Here is an 11998-nt window from a genome sequence, read left to right as displayed (position 1 = left end):
TAAAGACAATCCAGAGGTAATGGCATGGAAAACAACAGCATATTCATTGGTGGTAGAAAAAAATTAAATAATTATAAATAGGCTTCAACATGCCCTACGCATGTTTTGAACCAGTCGCAAAGAAGTGGTTTATTTTTGTAGACAATATCCTTATTGTTCCATAAGTCATATCTGTGTGGAGAAAAGTTTTAGACCAACCCAATAGCATCTTATGGAAATTAGAAAGTTTGATAGGGATCTTTGCAACATTATAATTACAAAATAGGAGAATAGCCTATATCCAGCCCACCAACTTTATAAAAAATATAATTAAGGATAATATTCCAAAGTGAAGAGGGCTTATTTAGGAAATTCCCAAGCGTATCCTTTAGACATGTCCGATTCACAATAAACAGAGAACTGATGAGTGAGTTAATCAAGTATAGCTAATAAAATGTAGGCTACTGGGATAATTTTTTGTTTTTAATCAGCTTTTTAAAATTAATTTGGACATGTAAACATCCTTTTATTAAAACTCGTAATAAAACTCGTAGTAATTATCAATATGTGCTTACAAATGGCTTTATTTCAAGGTTAGACAGAATATAAATGCCACGCCGGTGACGCAATCACGTCACGACGGATAAGAATCGCTAAATTGGTTGCTGAACCGGTTCTTTAAAATCTTCAAAAGAACCGATTCCAGAAAATGGCTCAGACTTCATGAGGGAAAGGAGGCGGGGGGACAATAAAAAGGCTGTGCGCGAGATGTTGCCAGTTTTTGTCAAGCGACCACAGTGGCCTGTAAATAATAAATATGTATTCTTGTTTGGTTTTACTGTTACGCTCAAATTCCGTGCCTCACTGTTTTGTCTTTCTTCTTTCTTGTTTGATCCACTGAGTCGTCCTGACTCCCTTCTTGCGGATTAAACTCTAATCCACAGTGCAAACGGATTTCCTACAACATGGCGACTTGTGCTCGGCATACATATTTGTGGGTAGTGTAGTTTTTAACATAGCCTACATCTAGCCATATGAAGTCATATGCATGCATCGCTATAAAATTATCCATACGTCTGGGATAATCCAATGATTTTGATTAGCCTACACAAATTGCTATGTTATAGACCAGTACAATTATAGAGAAATACATTGTGGAGGTTATAATTATGAATGGGAGATAATTCATAAACAGTAATCCAGCATTGTCACCCAGTGGTCAAATAGAGAAAAGTCAGATTGTTTCATTGTTCAATGGTTTATAAACCTGACTTTAACGATATATTACCCTATAGGCCTACTGATTTTCACCAATTGTTCATGGGCACAGCAGATGTATAAGGGTCCAGACTTATATTTTATTACCCCATAATAACATGGATAATGTTTATTCTTCTAATTTTAGGCTTTGGGGTCAGGCTCAGGCTTATTGTTTTTTCTACACACTGTAAAAATATTTAATGATTTGGTATCACAACTTTTTTTCTTTTGTCAAATCAACTTAGATAATTAATGTGGTTCAGATTGAGTTTCTGTTAATTAAACCAATCTCTTTCATTGTGTAACTCAAATTTTTTATTTCAATTAACTCAAAAAATAAAATTGTTAACAATGCATTTATATGAAACTGAATCAGAGAAACCATGAATGATTTTGTTGTTTTAAAATAGACCGTAAATATTATTATGGTATTACTATGATGGAGTACATTAAAATTTAAAGAGAGCATTTGGCAGTATAGAAGTCTATAAATATTGTACTGATGAAGTGATTATATAACAAACTATTAGGCTCCTTTAAGGCTTATAGCTAATTTGATGTAGGCCTATTTTATGGTAAGTTTTTGAAGCCAAGATTCATCCCCAGAGGGCGACCTTCAACAGAGAGCTATGATGTTATGCATAAACATTCAAATATGAGCAAGCCGAGTGTTTGCTTTAATAAAATATAGCCAACCATCTGAATAAACCGTCTCAAATGTGTTATTATGCTGGAACATGGTGATTAAACATTTAAAATTTTATATCTAACACCCTGCAGACCCAAAAAGGAGTATTTCGGAATTTGATCGATTATTTATAGGCTACTGAATGAATTAAAACTGACCTCCTGAATAAGCAATAGGCTATTATTTTGTATTTTTCTGACTTATATTATCATAGCTTTCGTAATAGGCCTAGATAGATCTAATATTTACTATAAATATAGAAAACTTGACGTTGCTATGCAAAAAAAAAAAATCCATAAGCATTTATATCAACGACAACGTTATATTGTGGAATAAACCAGGACTAGAACATTGTATTGGCCAATCAGAAGCCAGAACTTTTCTTAACGACGTAGGATAGCCTTTTAGATATCATAAAGTTATTTAATATCAAAAGCTATTATTTTACCAACGCTGTGTTTAAGTGGCGCTAATTGAAAGCATATTTTATTTCAAAACTAATATTTTTATTTTGTAGGCTAGAGTGTTGTGCACTAGCGTCTGTCAGGGTTCACTGGCAGGTTCACTATTCTTCACAAAACGGCTCTCAAAACTACTTATAGCCCGTGTTTTGTTTCTCCCCCTCAGCGGAACGAGGCTGAGAGAGTTCTCTGTGTTTCTCATCACTCTCCTCGGGTGTATTTTGTTGTTCGGACCGCTGAAGCCGGACTCGGATAGTTCGTAGGCACCATGACGTTCACTGTCCACTTCAGGCGCGCGGAAGTTTTATTCACTGTCAAAATCTCGATACAGTGATGTTCACGACACATGGGGCTGAACTGGTTTCTTTTTCCAGAGAGACCGAAATCTCCTTTTTCAATGGGACAACTGAGTTTCCCCCCACTGTTCTATTAACCACAGCGGAGCCCAAAAGTAATGAGTCGTGCGGGGAGCAGCAGACTCTGGACCTGGACTTGACTAAGACAGTGGTCATTGGGATGATGCTGAGCACCATCACTGCGGTCACTGTGATGGGGAATACTCTGGTCGTTATTGCGGTGTGCGTCGTGAAGAAACTCAGACAACCGTCCAACTATCTGCTAGTATCTCTGGCTATAGCTGATCTTTCTGTGGCTGTAGTCGTGATGCCCTTTGTCATAGTGACTGACCTGACAGGGGGCGTCTGGCTGTTTGGGGAGGTTTTCTGCAATGTCTTTATTGGGATGGATGTCATGTGCTGCACGGCTTCAATAATGACTTTGTGTGTGATCAGTGTGGACAGGTAAGATCATATGAAGAGTTCGAGATTCTATAAAGGTTTTAGTTATTTTAAAGACATTGAATTCATATGCAGTTCTGGCAAATAATTTGACACTTTTTTATTGACAAACATTAATAGATGTTATAATGCTTAATATATCATTATTTAAATATGGGTTTATGTATATGCTTTGCTTGGCTATATAGCCAAGATATTATGGTTTTCAAATAATCATTCAAATAAGAATAATTTATAATTCAATTAATATTCAAATATTTTAAAAACTAAATTATAGAAAATCTCTATATATATAATATAAAATCCATATAGCCTAGATATTCAGAATGTTCTATGTTCTTGGCTGGTTTTCAAATAATATACAACAAAATTATATAAAATCTATAGTTTAAAATCTATATAGATATTCAATGAATTGTATATCCTTGGTGGTTGTCAAGATGTTATGATTTTCAAATAATATGCAACAGAAATATATAAATCTATATTTTGTATAAAAAATATAGCCTATAGATAGGTTATTCAATCAATAAAAAAATACCCTATAAATAAAACGTATTATTATAACTTAATGAAAAAAATTGAAAATTATATAAATAACCCATGTAAGAAATATTCACTGACATGCTCCAATATCAGTGTGAAAACCTGCCCCAACCTGTTATTCATTACACACACACACACACACACACACACACACACACACACACACACACACACACACACACACACACACACACACACACACACACAAATTAATGAATAAAAAATTTCATAAACATTTATTTTGTTGAAATTTTAACTTGCTATTGCAAAATATGATAATTATGGAATTTTTCTTTAGAGGATAAAATCCACAATGTCCTAATTTTAGAGAGTTTTAAGAGTATCAAGTATCAACATTCAAATCTAAATGATGGAAGTATTTATGTAATAGTATTTTTGACTCCAAACTTAATACTAAAATATATCCCCGGTCTCCTTTATAATTGAAAGTACATGAGCTACTGATCTGTTAGTTAAGCAAATATTGCACAATGTTTATTAATGATTTTTTAATGAAAACTGAAAAGCATGTTTTTTTTTAAAGCATTTCCATTATAATATATATTTTTTTTAAACGCACAAGAGCAACCCTAAATAAATAAACAGAGCATTAAAAAATGCTTCCATGTAATTTGAGACTGTATGAACTAGACTTTGAAGCTGCGTCCTGGTGCGTATGCAATTTTGATGGTGCTCTTTGATAAAGTTCTGAGCTGGAACCCCAGGAGGTGAGGACTGCATGCTGGAACACCCTGCTTGGCAGCGGTTATTCGATTAAAATGTTAGGTCCTTTCACGAGTCTCAATGATAAGCGCTGGCCTGACATCGTGTATCTGCTGCCTAAATCTTAATGTTTCTGGCATTCGTGGGACAGTGCAATGTGTAACTGTAGATGCATGGAAGTAGAATAACCTGGTGATTGGAGGTGGGCTGAGAATTATGCCTGTTTTTACAACCATCCTACACTTTATTTCATGAGTGACTATAAGATTGCAAGGCTGCAAAACAGGTTTAGACTTTGACTACTTCACTAAAATTATACTGTGAATAGTACATTTTGCAAATGCTGAAGATAAATAATTCAAGGATTATAGATGGCTGTAGAAATATTCTCTTTTAACGAGCTTTGTGAAAAGTTTTCTCTACAACTTGAAGTCATTATTTAAGGCAACTTTAAGGCTTAATTTAGAAGACGAATGCTAAAATTACAAAATACCAACCAACCAAAGTCTCCATGCACCTGATGGAGATGTTTCTGTTTTCAATATGGCTTTTCATTTCAATACAAGAGCTAGTTTTTTTGTTTCCCAACATCCTTCAATCCAAATGAGGACAATAGATACTAGGTAGTATATGGCATATATGAAATATATGTATAACTAGTAAAATCAAGTATATATTGCACACTTAATACCATTCACGAATGCATGAGAAAGCGAAAATACAACAGACATGAAAGATCCAGTTGAGGTAAATTAGTGTAATTTATCAATTTGAACAGATCCTCTTAATAAAACCATTCACAAAAGGGGTTTTAAGGTCAGATGATACTGAAAGTACAGATCTCTAATAAGGTCCCCTCAGATTTTTTCTTTCTTTGTTTTCGACTAATTTGCTCTGACACATTTGACGGCTCAAGAGTGCTTTTCATTACACATAACTGAATGCTGTGGTGCAAATTCAGTAATATTGATGTAATCTAAACATTACCACCCATAACAATCCTGTCATATTAAGACCTTCAATTTTGCTTTGATCAGTTTTTTCACTTTTGTCTGCCCATCATGCTACAAAAAAACTCTTGCGTTGTGCTAGCTTCAGACAATCAGCTGCTACAACATAACATGGGTTCCAAAGCCTACTGAGCTGCTTAGTTGCAAATAGACAGCTTCCTTCTAAGTGAACTTCCTAATTGTCATGCAATCTCATTTGGAATGCTACAAACGGCATACAAATGGTGTTCCACTCAGAAGACTTGCATTTGACTTATTTAAAATCAATTTAGATTGCGATTTATAATTGCTATTAGCATGTTGCTAAGCTAACAGCGCAATACTCAAGCATAAGGGGCTTTCGCACCGGATAGTTCTTGGAACTTAGTTTTAGGAACTAACCACCAGTCTGGTTCCCAGAGAACTAATGGTTCCCCTAGGAACGTTTTCTGGTTGCATTCGCACCGCCAGTAGGAACTCAGAAGTGATGTAAGCCGCGCTTGTTGTTGTGACTTTTATTTTGATGGCGCTGAGAACACCAGAGCTTTAAAACACAGTGCTTGCATTCTCCGTGTTCATTAGTTTACGATCTGTCTAACAGTCTAATTTGTTATTAGATATAACTATTATACATAGAAAGTAGACAGTAATGAAAAGTTAGTATGCCGTGTGGTTGATGTCCAGTGTTGCTAGCTGAGCAGAAATACATAATCGTGTTTTGCTTGGTCCCCTCAAAGTTGCGTTGGATTTTCTCCTCAGCGTAAAGTTTAAGAGCCCCATCTATCACTGTTTTCCATGTTCGTAGAGTTAGTTTGTGAAGTAAATATATAGGCCTAGGCTATAATCTGTGTGTTTACATAGCCTTTTAAAAAATGGCGGGTGCTGGTGTTTTGCGTGCGTTTGGCCAATCAGCGTACACTAACGTCACTATAGCTCCTATAGTGCTGGTTTAGACCCGACTCTGAAGTAGGAGCTAAATTAAGTACTCAGCGGTGCGAACGCGCCAAAATCCGGGTACTTTCGCCAATAGTTGTAGGAACTATTAAAAGGTTTCTCCGGTATGAAAGCCCCTATAAAAACAGTATTGCTAATTTTAACCAAAACTATTAAAATAGGCAGTGGAACTGCTTTCTCTGTTGTGGGCACATTTGATTATTTTTATTTGGCCAGCTTTTGGAGTTTACCTTAGTTTTTGAGGTGGAGTACACCTATGATGCCTTAAAATACTACCTACGTAGGTATCTCAATGGGTTTTGCAACAGCATGTTGTTTTCAATATCAATTACAGCAGCAGCGAATGTTATGCTGTGATTACATTATGCCCATGACTGAAGTACACAGACACTGACAAGTGCTTTCTGATGATACTTAGAATGAAACGCATTCATCCACCTGTCTGTCTGAATAAAAGCTTGTTAATCTTACGTTTAGCATTAGCTGCTTTTTGTCTAGTGTACTGTCTCTAGTGACCGAATATGGCATTCAAATTTTGGGTTTCGTAACTGTCCTTGCAGTCCCTTGTAATCCTTTTGCTGGTTCTCAAATCTTGTCTGACTCTTTAAGAATCACAGTAACTTCCGCTCATTTGCTTGACCTGCCACTGTTAGCATCAGCCGTCCAATCTTGAGAAGTGCCCCTAGACTACATTGTTCATCTCCCATTTCACTACTGTTTTTAATCTAGTTATTATTCCTGTTTTCTGAGAGGCTTCTGCAAGTGTGCTGTATTTCATCCAGTATGACAGGAGGCAGAAAGAGCAAACTGGAGTGTAGACAGTACTCAACATCAAAAGATGCTACCCTTTTGATTTAGCCTATTTGATAGCACAGTATTTGATGACATGAAGTGGCTTTCACTAATACTATGGCTCATATGTACTGAAGGGTTATGTGAACAAACCTTTTTTTTAAAGTAAATAAATAAAGAATGATTTCTAATTTACCTTTAATATAACCTCCTAATTATATTCGATATCTTTAACTCATTATGTTTTAATTGTCTGTATAATAAACAAAATTAAAAAAGTTAAAGAGAGCACTTTAGCAACTAATATAAAATGGTTTCATGGTTCAGCGATTTATATGGAGTTTCTGTGTAGGTATATGAAAGGTTTTAACTACCTTAAGAGTCCGGTCCAATAAGTGTGTCTCTAAGCCCTTTCTTGATCAGAGGGATTCTCATGCGTGAAATGAAAGCTTTTATTTTTAGAGGTGGGCAAGGGTATAGAGACTTTCTGCTTTAGAAGGTAAAGAGAAGCCAATGTACCGTATATGCTATTCAAAATTTATAGAATCTTTAGTTACACTGAAGTCTTTTGAAATGCTCACTGCAGTGAAACAGACTTTGATGAAATCCGATTTTGATGAATGAATGCAGTGAATTCTGGGAAAATCTCTAGAGAAGGAGATTTTTTTATTTTTTTTATTTCTTTATTTCAAGGATTCAAACTCGTGTCACCAAAGCTAAACATGTTGGATCACAATAACCCCCAAGCCACAGCTCCATCTGTAAACTTTAGACTTGTGTTTCAGTCTCGACATTAATGATGTGGACAATGAGATCAGAAACATCTGTTACAGGCTATATTCCTTCTTTCATGTCCAAGGGTATACCTATAAGCATTACATGGCGACTTAACAGCACAGAGAAGAGAGAGATGCAGCAAGAATTACTGCTAATGCAAACATTACATATTTATAATCCCTATTTCTTTTTGAAAGCTTTTGAAGCCATCTAGACTAGAGTGAAAATGCTAATGCTGTCTGAAACATTTTGACAAAGCCGACTGAAACAGAGGGACATCTTAATTTGGTTGAGGAGATTCCCCCATCTATGTAAAGCGCTTTGAGGTCTCAGAAAAAGCGCTATATAAATGTAACTAATTATTAATTATAATTATTATTAATTAATGCAAGTTTAACACACACAGAGAAATGTAACTTTTTCCCTTGACACTGAGTGCATTCGGAAAGAAAGAACAACTGATTGTGAACCCAATCCAATACTGTTCTTACATGTATATGAATCCAATTGAGCGTCTTGGTGAGGAACGCAGGTCGTGTGCCTTTCGCTGTCAGTCGATTTACTACTCAGAATCTCAGCAGTAGTAGTAGGTCATCCTGGTACTTTACGCCTATTATGAATTTATGAATACTGTGATTTTGGACTTTTGTACACATTTCACACACTGTTTTTCCCCCACTATATGGTAGGGATGTAGGCATATTCGGATGCTACTTTTGTTGGCCGAATTGTTTTGTTAGTTGGATTGTCTGACATACCAGAGATTTAGCTGTGAACACAACGTCTTTTCCACTCCGTTTGTTGGCAAAATTTAGGTCAATTTCTCGGGTCTGATACTTTTGAGGAATTTTGAGCCAGATCTGGATTATACTAGGGTAGGTGCGAGATCTTTGGGTTCAGTCGTTTAGAGGAATGCAGTTCTCTGCTAAAACGTGAAACATGTCATATGAAGTCACCTCATTAAACGTGTTATCCTCTGTTTCCGCAGATACCTCGGAATCACTCGCCCTTTGACCTACCCAGCGAGACAGAATGGACAGCTTATGGCCAAGATGATAGTCGGCGTATGGTTGGTGTCTGCATCCATCACTCTGCCACCATTCTGCGGTTGGGCTCAGAACGTCAACACTGCAGGAGTGTGTCTGATCAGTCAGGATGTGGGCTACACCCTCTACTCCACAGCTGTGGCCTTCTACATCCCAATGGTGGTCATGCTTTTCATGTATTACAAGATTTTCAAAGCTGCCCGCAAAAGTGGGGCCAAACACCACTTTGCCGCACTTCCCCCAATTCAGATGGCCTGTCCTGAACCAGCGTTGGCCACCGTAGAGGGGCTCTGCATGCAAGGGATGAAGAACCCTGCAGTTACCGAGGAGTTTTCCACCCTCTCCTGCCTGTTGAACCGCGAACGTCGGAGCGCCTCGATTTTCAGGAGGGAGCAGAAGGCGGCCACCACTCTTGGGGTGATCATGGGAATTTTTTCGTTTTGCTGGTTGCCGTTTTTCCTCTTCACCACAGCGCGGCCGTTTATCTGCGGGCTGCTTTGCAGTTGCGCCCCTGTCTGGCTGGAGCGGGTACTGCTGTGGTTGGGCTACACCAACTCGCTCATGAACCCTTTTATCTACGCCTTCTTCAACCGAGACCTGCGTTCCACTTATAAAGACCTGTTACGCTGCCGTTATCGAAACATCAACCGTCGACTCTCGGCTATGGGAGTGCATGAGGCTCTAAAACTCTGACTGCTCTCAATCTGTTTATATAATGGGATGGTGCAAAATATATCATCTTGACTCTTCTAAAAGTCAAGAAACACAGTTTGGAAGTAATTCACTGTGAATCACAATAAGTAAGATTCATCAAAACATCCCAAGAGAGTGAAGTTTCCTACATAGCATCACTGGAAAAACATACCTCTTTTTAAAAAAACTTTAAAGCATACCTATACACACAACTCTCTGCAGTTTTCAACTGAAATGGCGTATGTTATTTTCAAACGCGATTTACCATTTAGTGCCACTCACCTGACATTTAATTTCCAAACTGCCGTAATACTTACAACAACCATCTAAATAAAACATTGCCAGATTCACAATCTGTTTCAGATAGAAACTGAACATTCTTTAGCACAACTCACTGGACATTTCATCGCTTTGAAAGTGTCACGAAACATCTTCTTGCAGAAATGTTGCCACAGGCACGTTTTTCCTGTGAGCTTAGGTTGAAAGTTTCAGGAACCAACATTCAACAAGCCGTTTCTTATTAATGTAATATTCACTGTTCATTCTGCACATTTCCTGCTTTTATGCTACAAAGCAACTTTGTCAAATCACCCCTCTGTGATGCAATCTGCAACACTCTTCATGTGGTGCGCTGAAGCCTGATCCAAGTCATGAGAAATGTCTTAAAGCCAGGGTAGGTGATTTGTTCCAGAAACATGTTTTGTTATGCGGGTTGAAAGTCTCTTTGCATCCTGATGTATTTACATGTATATATATCGTCTGTGGAAGGCGTAGGACCATACAATTTTCGTCCAATCATTGAATTCGGTCTGAATGCAATGATACAATGTCCTACCTGCCTGTCAACACATGTACCTCCGCACACCTGCTAGCGCAGACATCACACATCATCAGTGCGTTTCATGCTATGCAGAGTTAGACAGACGTCAGTCACCGAGCACTGCAACCGAAACAGCAGCTGCCTTTTACAGTTCCTCCTGAACCAAAACAACAAACTTATGTTGTGTTCAAGCCATAATTACACCAATTTGTAAGAGACGCAATGGCAATACTATCAACGCTAAAATGAATCTGCAGCAGTCAGGTGGTATAGGTCAGAGCTCATTAAGTTGTTTTTGTTCAGTATTATTGTAATGTTATGTCTCTTGTGACGCTTTTGTTTGCTCTCAGGCCATTATCATGTGTTTTGAAGGAGGCGTGGCTTTGGAGACGCTCTGAAGGGAGGCTGGGATCTTATGCTTTCAAAGCTAGCTCGCTATTGCTAGCCTCTCCGAAAATTGCCTATACTTTACCTTTAATCCCTATCTGTTGTGCTTCTGAGCCTTGAATTTAACATGAGATAGCTTTATTTCTATGATGAGTGACAAAACATATGGTCTTTTCTTCAAAAATGAATACAGAAAAATTCATACACAATAATTTAAACTAATAAATAGGTTAAAAAAAATTATGTGGGTACTAATTTCAGATTTTTAGCGATTTCTACATCAGAAATGTTATGCATAGCTTCAGGTACTGTGTAAATATGCATGGAAGTCTATTGCATTATTAACCCTTGAAAAGTGTTGTGGCATTTTTTTAGTAAATGTGTAGATATTAGGCCTGTGGCATATTGCCTTATTGTCTTTTGTTTTAGATCTGCACTTTTACAATGTAAATTTGTTGTCTGATGTAATGCAATCTAAACGGCGAAATACATTGATTCACAAAGGGTTTCAAGAACTTTATATAGAAAGATTGTACATATTGTGACCAGATGTGCTAAATATTATATTTATTATTTAAACTTCTTAGTCAACATATGTTGTATTAGTATTCTGCTTGTACATGCTTTGCACTCAGTGTTTGTTTTGTAAGATGGTGTATAAACTAGGGATGCACCGATCCACATTTTTTCACTTCCGATCCGATCCCGATACCTGAATTTGGATATCGGTCGATACCGATACTATTCCGATACCAGAGCTGTGTTTGCTTTAATATTATTATTATCATTATTGTTTATTTTATATGATGCTGAAATAAACTCCTCTCAACAGGCAAGTATGATATGTAGGCCTACATATTTATGCATGTATGGTAAGTATAAGGTCAGAAAAGGAAGTCAGAAAAACAGTAAATCCTGTTAACAGGAAAAATCCCATTCTGAAAACAAATATGCAACTGTAGGTCATGTCAATATTTATTACATTCCCAAAATGTCAAATACTTGAGTCTTGAAATATAAGAAAAGTGCAAGTGTAAACATCTTACACACACACACACACTATCTAAAGGGTGATCCTCGCTCCGA

The 11998-nt window shown here is 37.0% G+C and overlaps 1 protein-coding gene across 1 annotated transcript; it reads left to right on the top strand.

Annotated features, from left to right (window-relative positions):
• Window positions 1-2400: 2400 nt before the first annotated feature.
• Window positions 2401-11569, top strand: LOC309488649 (5-hydroxytryptamine receptor 7). Its single transcript, XM_082156914.1, has 2 exons — window positions 2401-3188; window positions 8955-11569. Exons 1-2 carry the CDS (start codon window positions 2722-2724, stop codon window positions 9703-9705), a joined length of 1218 nt encoding a protein of 405 aa, XP_082013040.1. The 5' UTR covers window positions 2401-2721; the 3' UTR covers window positions 9706-11569.
• The last annotated feature ends 429 nt before the right edge of the window (window positions 11570-11998 follow it).

Source organism: Leuciscus leuciscus (genome assembly GCF_965113295.1).
Source record: "Leuciscus leuciscus genome assembly, chromosome: 24".
Lineage (NCBI taxonomy): Eukaryota > Metazoa > Chordata > Actinopteri > Cypriniformes > Leuciscidae > Leuciscus > Leuciscus leuciscus.
Note: the sequence above shows the minus strand (reverse complement) of the source record. Positions and strands in the feature narration are given on the sequence as shown.

Bases quoted from the DNA above. Each gene is read 5' to 3' on its own strand.
- LOC309488649 (XM_082156914.1), top strand. From the start codon at position 2,722: ATGTTCACGACACATGGGGCTGAACTGGTTTCTTTTTCCAGAGAGACC. The intron at 3,189-8,954 runs GTAAGATCATAT...CTGTTTCCGCAG, and splicing joins TGTGTGATCAGTGTGGACAG to ATACCTCGGAATCACTCGCC.